The sequence below is a fragment of the Choloepus didactylus genome, chromosome 11 (genome assembly GCF_015220235.1).
Source record: "Choloepus didactylus isolate mChoDid1 chromosome 11, mChoDid1.pri, whole genome shotgun sequence".
In the NCBI taxonomy this organism is placed as follows: Eukaryota; Metazoa; Chordata; class Mammalia; order Pilosa; family Megalonychidae; genus Choloepus; species Choloepus didactylus.
Window position 1 is genome coordinate 81,205,438 of NC_051317.1, and position 13,161 is coordinate 81,218,598.

Consider the following 13,161-nt stretch of genomic DNA (forward strand, 5'->3'; position numbering starts at 1 on the left):
AAGAGGGACAGAAGCCCAGAGACATTTTGGAGAAAGTCACGGAAACCAGAAGCTGAGCTCAGCAGAGAAGGATCAGCAGAGCCAGCCATATACCTTCCCATGTGACAGAGGAATTCCAGATGCATAGGCATTTCTTCAGAGAAGGTATCTTCCTCTTAATGCCTAAATTGGGACATTTTCATGGCCTTAGAACTATGAATTTGTGACCTTAATAAATCCCCATTGTTAAAAGCCAGTCAGTTTCTGGTTTATTGTATTTTGGCAACTTTAGCAAACTGGAACATATATTAACCAAAAATTGAAGAGTAGGTTGTATACCAGGAAGAGAATTAAAGCTAGTGATAGACAATAGCATAAAGATTCTACAGTGGGGTTGGGTGAGTTCTTTTAAAGTGACCAAGGAAAAAATAATTCTCATACCAAAGCACAGAAAAAGAGTAAAACTTTTCTTATTTACTTTCTAAGGCTAGCATAAACTAGTGAAAACATGCATTCACACACACACACACACACACACACACACCTATCAACCAATTCAATTCATGAGGTCAGAATTATATGTTCTAAATTAAATTCTCCCAGACTGAATTCAATTGGGTATTAAAAGAATAATACACCATGAACAAATACAGTTTTTTCAAGGAATATAAAGATATTTGATTTTAGGATATCCATTAAAAAATATATCACATCAATAGCGCATAAGGGAAATATATGACTATATGGGTAAAGACTATAGGGCATTTTATAAAATTTGCTCTCTGTTCCTAAAAACAATGCTTAACATCTAGAAGTAGAAGGATGTATTCTCATTAGGATAAAGTTCATTTATTTCAAACCAATTACTAACATTATACTTAATATTAAAACACTAGAGGCAGTACTATTAAAGAAAGGAATGAAACAAACCTTATCTAATGCAATACAGTATGAAGCTGAAAGAAAGAAGAGATATAATAATCATAAAAGAAGAGTAAAATTATTGAAATTTAATAATAACTACCTTTACACCTGACTTATGTTCTAAGCACTGTCCTAACATTTTAATTTCTTTTTAATTAGGCCATTCATTTCAATAACCATTTGCAGATGAGAAAATTAGGCCCAGGGAGGTTTCATAACCTTCCAAAAGTTATACAACTATTAAGTGGCAGAGCAGTATTTGAATCCAGGCAATCTGACCCCAGAGCCAGGGTTCTTAACCACTTGTGGCCTTGCTCTCACCATTGGAATGATTTAATTATCTATGAGACACCATGAGAGAATTAATCACAGAATAAGATTTGCTTAAATTAGCTAGATTTAAAAACAAGTAGGACACTAAATAGCTCATCTGTATCAATTTATATAAGGAGAGAAATAACCTATTACAATGAAAATATGATAATATAAAATACTCAGGAATAAACCACCAAAATATTCAGAATCTATATGAAAAAACTACAGAACTTTATGGAGGGATGTAACAGTAGAGTTGAATAAATGGAGATAAATACTGTGTTCCTGGACAGGAAGACTAAATCATGTACACAATTACATTTGTTACCCATATTCGAGTATAAGTTAATGTTATTTCAATCAAAGTTCCAGCAGGTTATTTTTGAATTTTTTAGCTCAGGAAAATGATATTAACTTTCATTTGTAAAAATAAATGGATTATTTTATGCTTTTAAAAAAGGGAAAAAGAATATATGTAAGTATTTGCTTACCTATACACAGAATCTCTCTGGAAGGATGCATAAGAAACTGATAACACTGTTTTCTTTCCAGGAAGGGGAACTGGATGGCTAAAGCAGGTGATGACTTCTCATTGTACATTGTTTTATATGTTGAGAGTGTGTGAATGTATTACCATTCCAAAAGTAAAAACAAACAAAAAAGAGGGAACAAAAAGTGGGTAAGAATATCTAACAAAATTGGAAAAAAAAGTGTTGAGGGGGGATTTCTCTATCAGATATTAAAATATTATAAAACTTTGATAATTAAAATAGTGAGGTTCTGTCTCAAAACTGGATGGAGCACTACAACAGAGTAGAGAAACCAGAAACTGCTCTGATGCCATCATGGTAGATGGGAGGTAACAGGCTGGCTTTTGAGCAAAGTGAAGAGTTCTGTCTCAAAGACAAGTTTTAGACTGAGAAGACAGAACACCAGAAACATAGAAAAGGGCAAGTGGAGGTACTTCGTGGTCTATGAGCTTCCTTGGAGAATTAATTTCCTTCTCATGTGGTTTCCCTGCTCAGGCAAATTCTGCCCCTTCCAATTTCTAAATGCCACAAGGGTGCTATGCCATGAATTCATTACAGAAGATGATGATACTACAAAGGATTGTTTTTGAACAAATAATTTAATTCAAAGTACTTGGAACCATCCATGCCTGGCCCATAGTAATCACTTGGTAAGTGACCTGGAGTGACTGATAGTCCATGTGATTTTGGGTAAGTCATTGATAACAATCACCAATACTTCTCTACACAGTACCATTTATCCCTTCCTTGTTTCAGTTTTCACATACACAAAGTAAGGGGTTTGTCCTCAAAATCGAGTACCTCAGTACTTCAAAGGATTTTGTCAAAAGGGTGAAAAGGCAACCCAATCAATGGGAGAAAATATTTGGAAACAACATAACTGATAAGGGTTTGATATCCAGAATATATAAATAAATCCTAAAGCTCAACAATAAAAAGACAAACAACCCAATTAAAAAATGGGCAAAAGTCATGACTAAATAAAATATATTGTGAGTGCTCTTATAAAAATTAAATGTTTGTTCAATTAAAAGCAAATGATATGATGAATGCACAACTATATGATGATACTATGAGCAATTGATTGTATTTTTTGGATGGATTGTATGGTGTGTGAATATATCTCAATAAAATTACATTAAAAAATGATCATAACACTATTAAATGTTATGTATATATATATTTAAAGTTGTGAAGGCACATTTAGAAGTTGAGATATTTCCTGTGTAGACTGGAACATCATCCCTTTTCTTCCTCCTCCAATATACCCAATAAAGTAAGAATAACATCATCATCAGGGAGCAAGTACATTCTTAGGTTTTATAAAGAAAACTAAGGGTTCTTATTAAGCACACAAACCTACTTATTAGTTGGAAGTTAAGATTAGAGTAAAACAGTGTGGATTTAAGAGACAAATCAGAGAATCTGTGATGTGGTCCATTCTTGAGATAAATGAATTCTCATAATCAGCAGACAACTTACATTTAATGACTGACAAGCTTTCTAGAAGTTAAAAATGTTCTAAACTTATGATTTCCAGTTGGGAGTGGGTTTTTTTGCAAGGTGGTTGTTAGCCCATACCCCATTCCTTGGACTTCAATACATCCAGACTCTCACCTTGCCTCATATTCAGGGATGGGTGAGATGTTTCTTTCACACTGATTTTGTAATTAAAATAGCTAAAAGCATAGTGGCTTTTCCTTTTAGGCTCTATTAAAATATCTGTTTCAAAATGATTCCATCAAAGTGAAAACCCATGAGTATCAGTATGTAATACAGTTGTTTAGTAATTGTCCGGGAAATGCTGTTGAGTTAATGAATAGAGATGGTGGGAAAAGTTTAGTGTGGTGACCCAGGTGACTCTTGGACAAGGGACAGAGTTGAGGGTTAGCCTTCTGAGTTGATCTGGCTAAGTTGTGGGACTCTGCATCAAAGTTGATTCAAGAAATCAGGCTGACCAGGTGAGCCTTCATTCCACTCCAGGGTCCTCCATCTTGGGATGTATACTCAGGCAAGAGGCCAGCCTTCACCAGGACAGTAGGGCTGTCCTTTGGTGGAGAATACCAATGTTGACATCATACTCCTAATCCTCTCTACTGAGTCACTTACAGTTTCATGGGTCTCTAAGGCAGTGAACGGTAATTGTTTGGCTAAGATCAGTCAGGATTTTCCTTCTAGAGAAGTCCCCAAGAGAGGCAAGAAGGATAGAAGGGAAAGAAATATTCAGGTGATGGGAGGTATAGACTGGTGGAGGTGGCAATAGATGACATTCACAGCAGAGACACTAGAATTGACTTATCTGCCTCAACCTTTCACAGAAGCTGCTGATGGTAGGGAGTTTCCTGTGTGCTGTAAAAGGGGCATCACTAAGAAGAGGGGGCAGAAAAGGGAGGCCAGGCTTCTAGCAAACATGTTTGCCTAGGCTTGGTTGGAAGTGGGAAAGAACTTTGGAAAAAGGATTCTTCTTCCATCTCTTTTTCTCCCTTGTGCTGGTTTGAATCTATTATGCCCCCCACAAAAGCCATGTTCTTTAATGCAATCTTGTGGGGGCAGACTTATTAGTCTTTTGATTGGGGGGGGGGCATTTGATTAGGTTGTTTCCATGGAAATGTGAACCACCCAACTGTAGGGGAGACTTTTTGATTAGATCATTTCCATGCAGGTGTGACCCCACCCATTCTGGTGGGTCTTAATTAGATCACTCGAATTCTTAAGAAAGCTGAGAACCTACATAGACCCAGATGTTTGGAGATGCTGGAAGATGCAGACAGAAAGGCATTTGGAGATGGTAAGCTAAGAGATGAAGCTCAGAGTTTGCCCTGGAGAAGCTAAGAGAGGAATCCCAGATGCTTAGAGAGAAACACCCCAGGAGAACCAAGCAGAGAGCTGAGAGAAGCTAAGAGAGACAGAAGCTCAGAGATATTTTGGAGGAAGTTATTTTGAAACCAGAACCTGGGAGCAAAAGACCAGAAGACACTAGCCACATGCCTTCCCAGATAACAGAGGTGTTCTGGTTGCCATTGGCCATTCTATAGTGAAGGTATCCACCTGTTGATACTTTAGCTTGGACCCTTTTATGGCCTTAGAACTGTAAATTTGTAATCTAATAAATCCCCTTTATAAAAGACAATTCATCTCTGGCATTTTGCGCAACAAACTGGAACAGATTTTGCAAACTGGAACAGATTTTGGTACCAAAGAAGTGGGGTGCTGCTGAGCTTGCAAATACCAAACATGTTGGAACAGCTTTTTAAATGGATAAGGGGAAGATTCTGGAAGAATTGTGAGGAGCTTGATAGAAAAGGCCTAGATTGCTTTAAAGAGACTGTTTGTGGACATATGGACTCTAAAGATGCTTCTGATGAGGCCTTAGACAGAAATAATGAATGTGTTATTGCCAACTAGAAGAAAGGCAATCCTTGTTTTAAAGTGGGAGAGAATTTGGCAAAATGAATCCGGGTGTTGGATGGAAGGTAGAATTTGAAAGTGACAAGCTGGGATATTTAGCTGAAGAAATCTCCAAACAAATTATGGAAAACACAGCCTGGCTTCTCCTTGCAGCTTATAGTAAATGTGAGAGGACAGAGATAAGGTGAAAACTGTACCCTTGGGAACAAAGAAATCAGAAATTGATGGTCTGGAAAATTCTGGGCTTCCAGAAAGTAAGACCCCAGATGATAGTGCCCCATGTGAGGATTTAACTAAACATGGAACCCAACAGCCATTTCAGTATAAGCCAGGATTGGAGATGGAATTATCCAGAAAGGATTTGTGGAAAGTCCCATTGTCTGATGGTTTTAACACCTGTATGCTGCATGCCAAGCCAACAAATTTTTATGAGCTCTGTATAAATGGAACCACTGCCCAGTCTGGACTGGAGGGGACAGAGAAGGGAGAAATTGAGAGAAGGATGACTTCAAAGGAAAAAACATGGAAGCTAAGGTCTGGAGCCAAGAAATCTCAGGCCAGGAGAGGGGACCTACCCATGCACATGGAAAGGGTGAGTCTGCCCTGGAGGCAGAGGGCAGGCCTTCCACTTCCATGCTCAGGAAGAGTGCTGCCACCCCAGGCCTCAGAAGGGTGGAGCACATTCCCTGGAGATTGGGGAGAGCCTGGCCACCACCCCACTGTTTGGAGAGGGGACAGACTTTGCCCCACAGATAGAGAGTCTGGGTGGTGCTTCGATGCTTGAGGAGGGTGTGGCCAAGAAGAAGGTGGTCTCTCCAATGCGTGGATATGTTGGAGCAATCACCCCAGTGTTTTTAGTGTAAGGCCTCTGCATATGCCTTTAGAGAGGGTGGGACTGCTGCTCTCTCAAGCCCTGAAGATAAAATGTCATTCTACAAATGACTCTCAGACTTTGAAATCTAATGGAGTTTGCCCTGCAGGTTTTAGGAACTGTTTTGGTCCTTTGGCTCTTGTTTTCCTTTCTGTTTCTCCTTATGACAATAGGAATGTTTATTCTATGTCTGTCCCTCCTTTGTATATTGGAAGCAGATAACTTGTTCTAAGTTTCACAGCCAGAGGGGAATTTTGTCATTGGACAAACTGTGCCTATAACTGATTTTGATAAGACTTTGTTACTTACCTATTTTTACTGAAATGATTTAAGTTTTTGTAATATTGTGATGGAATGAACGCATTTTTGCATTTGGAAAGAACATGTCTTTTTGGGTCCCAGGGGGTGGAATGTGCTGGCTTGAATCTATTATGCCCCCTACAAAAGCCATGTTCTTTAATGCAATTTTGTGGAGGCAGACTTATTAGTCTTTTGATTAGGGTTAGGTGTTTGATCAGGTTGTTTCCATGGAAATGTGACCCACCCTATTGTAGGTGAGATCTTTTTATTAGATTATTTCCATGGAGGTGTGACCCTGACCCTTCTGGTGGGCCTTAATTTGATCATGGAGTCCTTAAGAGAGCTGAGTGCCTACACAGACACTGGGAGATGCAGCAGAAGGGCATTTGGAGATGCTAAGCTAAGAGATGAAGCCCAGAGTTTGCCCGGAGAAGCTGAGAGAGACATTTTGGAGAGAAGCTAAGATATATAATCCAGAATTTGCCTCTGGGAGAAAATAAGAGGTGACACAGGCCCAGACATTTGGAGATGCAGACAAAAAGGCATTTGGAGATGCTGAACTAAGAGAGACAGAAGCCCAGTGACATTTTGAAGAAAGCCATTTTGAAACCAGAACCCAGGAGCAAAGGCCCAGCAGATGCTAGCCACATGCCTTCCCAGCTGACGGAACTGTTCCAGGCACCATTGGCTGTTTTACACTGAAGGTATCCTCTTGCTGATGCCTTAGATTGGACACTTTCATGGCCTTAGAGCTGTACATTTGTAACCTAATAAATCCCCTTTACAAAAGCCAATCCATCTCTGGCATTTTGTACAACAGCAGCTTTAGCAAACTGGAACACCCCTGCTCTGCTTTCTTGACCAAGGGAGGGAGAGGAGCTGAGCACTTTCCCAGAAGCAGTGGATAATCTACTTTTAAACCTGTGGTTTCATCATTTACCGACTAGTCTTCCTTTATCTGGACCATGAATCTGAAAATAAATCAATCACAGAATTCTCCTCAGTGTTCCTGGTTTCCATTCCTGGTAACCACTCAAGTTCTGTCTGCCTAAAATCATTAATCAAGCCCAAATCATTCCCCTCTCTTTCCTGTCTCCTTTGCCTGCCTTTTCCATGCTGTTTTCCCTGAAACCCTTTCAAAATTTGCTTATTCTTCCTTTAAAGGCATCTGGTTGTCATGCCCAACTTTTAAACTTTTGCTTTTTCAGCAAAGTGCAAATCTGTGCACTCTAAATTTTGTTTGTTTAGCATTCCCATTTTGGATAAAAAGTTAGAATTTAAAGCCAGCACATCTGTGACTGGGAGCTTTATACATCCACAACAAAATGGGAAAACACCTTGTGAAAATATATGCATCATTAATTTGATTTTTTGTTGATGTGTTATTTCTTTATAAAACTTTATAGTGAGTCAAGGAAGACACATGCTGTAGTAGAAAGAATATGAGTTTTGAAGTCAGATAGGCTCAGGCTTGCATCCCAGCTTTGACATTTTACCTTCTGGTAATCTTGGGTGAGTCCCAACCTTTTTGAATTCCCTTATCAGTAAAGATGGGGTAGTCAGAGTGGGGCTGATGTGAGGATTAAATGAACTAGTTCACATACAGTCCTCAGCACAGAGTCCGGCTCTGCTAAGTGCTCAGTAAACATTAGCTCTTATCAGTAAGTACTCTATTAAGCTGCTTGTACAGAGTCTGCACCAAACAGATGCCCTTTCCACTCCACCTTCCAAATGCCAATTTCCTCCTAGCTTAAGTGAGGATGGATTTTACAAAAAAATGAAACAAAACAAAAACAAAAACAAGTCATGGGGTTGCCTGCTTCCTAAGAAAGGACTTGAAAAGCGACCTCTTTTCACTGTAGGCAGTGGGTTGAATGGTGGCCCCAAAGATGTATTCACATTCTAATTCCTGAACCTGTGAACATTACCTTACATGGCAAAAGAAAAAATGCAACCTGCGAGGAGGGGTTTATCTTGGACTATCTGGGTGGGCCCTAAAGGCAGAGGACACACAGAAGAGGGACACACAGAAGAGAGATACACGCACAGAGGAGAAGGCTGTATGAAGACTGAGGCAGAGATGGAGTGATGCAGCCTCCAGCAGCTGGAAGAGACAAGGAAGGATTCTCCCTCCAGCCTGCAGAGGCAGCTCGATTTGGACTTTTGGCTTTCAGAACTGTGAGAGAATACATTTCTGTTGCTGTGTGGTAATTTGTGACGGCAGCCCCAGGAAACTAATGGACTGTACTAATCCAGACTGGAAAACTAGCTTCTCCTCTCATTCTCTCAGCAGCTCTACAAGAGAAACAATTTGTGGGGTGGCCCATAGCCCTCGCAGGTGCCTGCACACACGCTGCTCAGCCCCGTCAAAAACATTTCCAGTCAGAACCTTGGCAGGGCCGAGTCCTCCTCACTCACATCACAGAGGGGTGCGCGGGGCACCGGAGACCACACTTCCCTCCCCCATTTTCACACCGAGGCCTGGGATTCCTTCAGGCACAGTAAAGCTTTTCTTTCCACAATTAGAAATGTAAGTATCATCAGTTACGCAATACCTGACTTCAGCAGGAATCTCTGATTCTGTAGTAAATAATCTTACTACAAGATCCTTTCTCGCATGTGGGCTTTGAGAGGGAAGACCGCCAGGGGGCGCCCGTGCTGTGGTGAAAACCGGAAAGCACAGAGAGGAAGTGGTGAGCTCTGAAGACCCAGGCTTTCTCCCTCACAACTTTTCAAAGTGTGCCAGTCGGATAACCTGATCTTTTAAGCTTCCCAACAACCCTATGAATATATGATATTATTCCCGTTTAACAGATAAGGAGATGGAAGTCAAGGGAGATCAGTTTGTCAGAGATCATGCACCTGGGACGAGACTGAGATCAGCCTTGAGCAAATGTTTGTCTGTCATCACACCCCTGGCATAGAAAAGTCCCATTACCCCTAACTAATAAGAAATAGAGAAAAGCACAGTTGGAGTTGGAGGTGTTCAGGTTTACCAAATCCTCCGCATTTGAGCCCAAAAGGTCATTAGGCATCATATTTTTCCAAGTCCACAATGACAATCACTTTCTGGAGCAACCATTGACCAGAGCTGTCCAAACCCCACCCACCCTCACCCTAAGAGGATTTGTTCGGGCCAGTGATTGTGAGGAAAAGGAAATTTCCTGTTGTTCTGCAACCTGGATAGAGAATGCCTGGGTCTCAGGATTCTCTGGTCCTAATTAGCTCTGTGTTGTTATTAATTAAAGGGGCCCAACTTTCACTTCTCTGTGCTTCAGTTTTCCCATCTGAAAGCTTAGGTGAATGGATTGGATGGGTGGTTCTCGATATTTGCTGCACAGTAGAACTTTCTGGGAAGTGTCTGCACAGGCCACACCCCACGCCAATTAAATTGGACTCTCCAAGTTGCGTACCAGGCATCAGCATTTTCATAAACTTCCTGGATAATTCTTATGTGCTGCCAAATTCCAGAACCAGTGGATTGCATGACTTCTAAGGTCCTTCCAGATGTAATCTCCTTTCTCAGCCCCTACAGGGGAAGCACGTGGCCACTAGAATTTCCATTCTCCAGGCATTCCAAATTCATGGAAAACCTGTGGAAGTTGAGTATGGCCTGCCGCCTTTCCCTGGAACCCATAAATAAATCCTCCGCTCGGAACCAGATGTTACATCCTGGCTTCTAGGACGGGTTGATAAGTGTGGGCTGACCCCCTTCTTGGGGCATCTCAGATAGTATTCTGCCCATGTATTCTTTCCCCTTTTGCTCTGAGCATATGTAAACTTTCCCAGATGGAGTACATAAGTTGTAATGCACTTGATCCACGTGCATTGCTATTCCTGGAGGGGAGGGAATGGTGTCCTTCCGCCGGGCACAAGAAGCATGTGCACAGATCAGATCGTCTGCTTGCCTCAGCAGACCATGGGGGCTGACACCCACTAGTGAAGCTGGACTTGCTCGGTGACTTTATATGAGTAAATGTTATTCCAACCAGTGCCTGTGTGAGTCGCACTTTGCTGGAGTCCATGCAGTGGGTTGGGACCCTAGGGCTGTGTTCGTGGTGGCAGGCATTGTTATGACCTTGCTATCTCCACGCTGGACAGGTCATTGGTGTTTCTCTTTCTGACCGATAAACCCTCTTAAAGCCTCACACTCAATCTTTCTAGAGAAAGTCACTTCCCTGTGGTTTCCCCAACAACATAATATTTAAATCTATATAATGGTCTTAAACTTATTGTGGTCTTAAATGCTTTTAAGAAGATTCAAGAATTAACGAGATAATAGAACTTTCAGGTATCCTTTAGTTAATTACTATCGTAAGGTTCACTCTAAATGTTACCCTGGAGTTCTGAAAAAATTAATTAATGTAATCTGTTTAACCAGCATTAACTAAACTCCCATTTGATCACAGGACTGTGCTAAATTCAAGCTGGAGATAGGGAGGTGAATAGTCCTTTGCACTCGAGGAGCCCACAGTCTGGTGCGGTAATAATAACAATAACAATAATAATAACTGCAGTCACCATTTACAAGTACTCTTTGCACATCAATGACAGGTACTTTTCTGCATTATATTAAATCCTCACAACACCTCTGCTAGTTAGGATCATTTTCTTCATTTTATTGTCAAGGAAACTTAGGCCCAGGGAGGTTAGGAAACATGCCAAGATCACACACCTAGGAAGTAGCTGATCTGCGATTTTGATCTACATCTACGATTCTGAAGTCCATGCTATTTCCACCATACCACAGAGCCTCTAGAAAGAGGGAAAGTGTTGAGAGAGATGTCAGAGAGAGGGTTAACTTACATGGGGTGGGGGATTAGGCCTAGGGTGGAGGAAATGCTATGAATTGTGCAAACGAAAGGCGCTATAAGAAAATAAATATTAGAAATCAATATTATAGTTATGTTTTGGACCAGATACTGTCTAAAATAAACACATTGTTTTCCTCTTTGGATTTCATAGCTCAGCAATTTCATTTTTTTCAGCAAGTCTTGTGCTCTGATTCTAAGCAGATTTTCACTTTTGCTCATTGCCATCTGTGATGATACAAAATTTACAAAGATGAGAGGATGGTGGTAGGCACAGCTGAAACAATCATAGCACATTTGAAAGTACACACACACACACATGCAATTCAAAATGAGTTAGGACCTAAAGATAAAACTATGCATATATAAACTGTATCTCAAATAGTTACTCAGAAATCTAGTATTTGAAAAACCACTAAGCTGAAAGAATTCACCCGTGAAACCAGCTGTAGCTTCAGGATTAGTAAACATACTGTGGCCTAGAGCAGGAAAAGGGAAAAAGAAAGAAGCAATGAATTTTCTTAATGAGACTTTCTCAAACTACCATTTTCAGGTTGTAGCCAAAACAAGTATAACCAAAGGACCTTGGCATCTTGAATAAAATTCAGAGACTATAGAAAGTTGCTTGGATATCAGATATGTTTTAAAAGATTCTAAAAAATATTTATTACGTTTATAGAATGGAAATTTCATGTACATACATAGACAAGATGCGTAGTTACAAATAGGTATCACATGTGCCTGTATGTTTGTGCATATGTATATATATATATATATAAGCAAAATGTGCACACAAAGACTATACAGCTAAATGAATGCTTATTATAAGGATGGTTCTATTTCACAGCAACCTCCTTATGTGGAAAATTACCTACATCCTGGAAATTATGAAGATAAACCTTGTCATTGCAGACAATAACATAGTGATAAGTCATTACACAACCTTGGATAAGACAAAATATCAAACACACTGTAAATATGGTCAATAGCTATTCCTAAAAGAAAATGAGAGACACTAATGAGATTTCAGGTTAAGAGACTGCAAAGAGGCTCATGATTTATTCTGCTTAAATTATTTTTTTTTCAGATTTGAAAAAAAACCCTAATGAGAATAAAAATGATATTATTCAAAACAGCTGATATGCTTGAAGCCCAATTTTTAAAATTTGTAGGTGGCAGCAATTCAGCAAGACAGACAGGTCATAAACTTATTTTTCCTTCCAAATGTTTGTCAAATTAGAAATGAACATTTAGAACAGGTTTGTTTTCTACATGAAATCCTCTTTCCACATCCCAAATAGTGTGCACGCATGCACACACACACACGGTACTCTCTCCTTACAACTACAAATCTCTACAGCTGGGCTAAAGATGCTAATAACCAGAAGACATGTCAAAGCAGCTGAAAAACCTACCTTTTTGCTGATCAAACACAGATGGGGTGCTGAAATCCATGGTTGCCTGTCTCATCATTTACCATCAGTACAGCAAAAAGCATCCAAATCTCTAGAGAGGAGAAAACACACCATTTTACATGTTATAGTCAACAACAATCAGATACAGCAGCGTTTGCCAAGGCCTCTATTTAAGAATTAAATGTGCATTAGTGCTGCAGGTTGTTGTCAAGGTAAATTATGGAAACAGGTAAATGCTATTCCTGTAATACCTGCCAGGAAAAGAATTACTTCTGATGGCCTCATTCAGCAGCTATATTTGTGTGTAAGCATTACACACCCTCTACTCTCAAATAAATAAAGAAGCCCAAACCCTAAGAATAGTATTCTCAGAGGGCCACCTGCCTCGGATCTGGACCAGGAAACTCTTGCAGGTCTCGGAGCTTCAGCAGCTGGAATGTTGCTTTAATCCAAAAGAAATCTCAATGGGTGAGTGAGGATTCACAGGGCCAGACGGAGCATGTGCAAAACTGCCAATGCAGTTTGCCTTCGGCTGTGCTCGTGGTGGAGTGAGAACTGCATTTGAGTCATGTGAGCAGAGAGTGCCATCTCAATGGAATAGGACGTAA

General features: G+C 40.2%; 1 protein-coding gene across 1 annotated transcript in view; it reads right to left on the reverse strand.

Moving 5' to 3' along the window:
* ANKRD55 (ankyrin repeat domain 55) overlaps positions 1-12,611 on the reverse strand; it is a 127,096-nt gene extending 114,485 nt beyond the window's left edge. Inside the window, exon 1 of the mRNA XM_037799279.1 lies at positions 12,554-12,611. Within this exon, the coding sequence (XP_037655207.1) occupies positions 12,554-12,611 (58 nt within the window). The remainder of the gene's footprint in view (positions 1-12,553) is intronic.
* Positions 12,612-13,161: the final 550 nt, after the last annotated feature.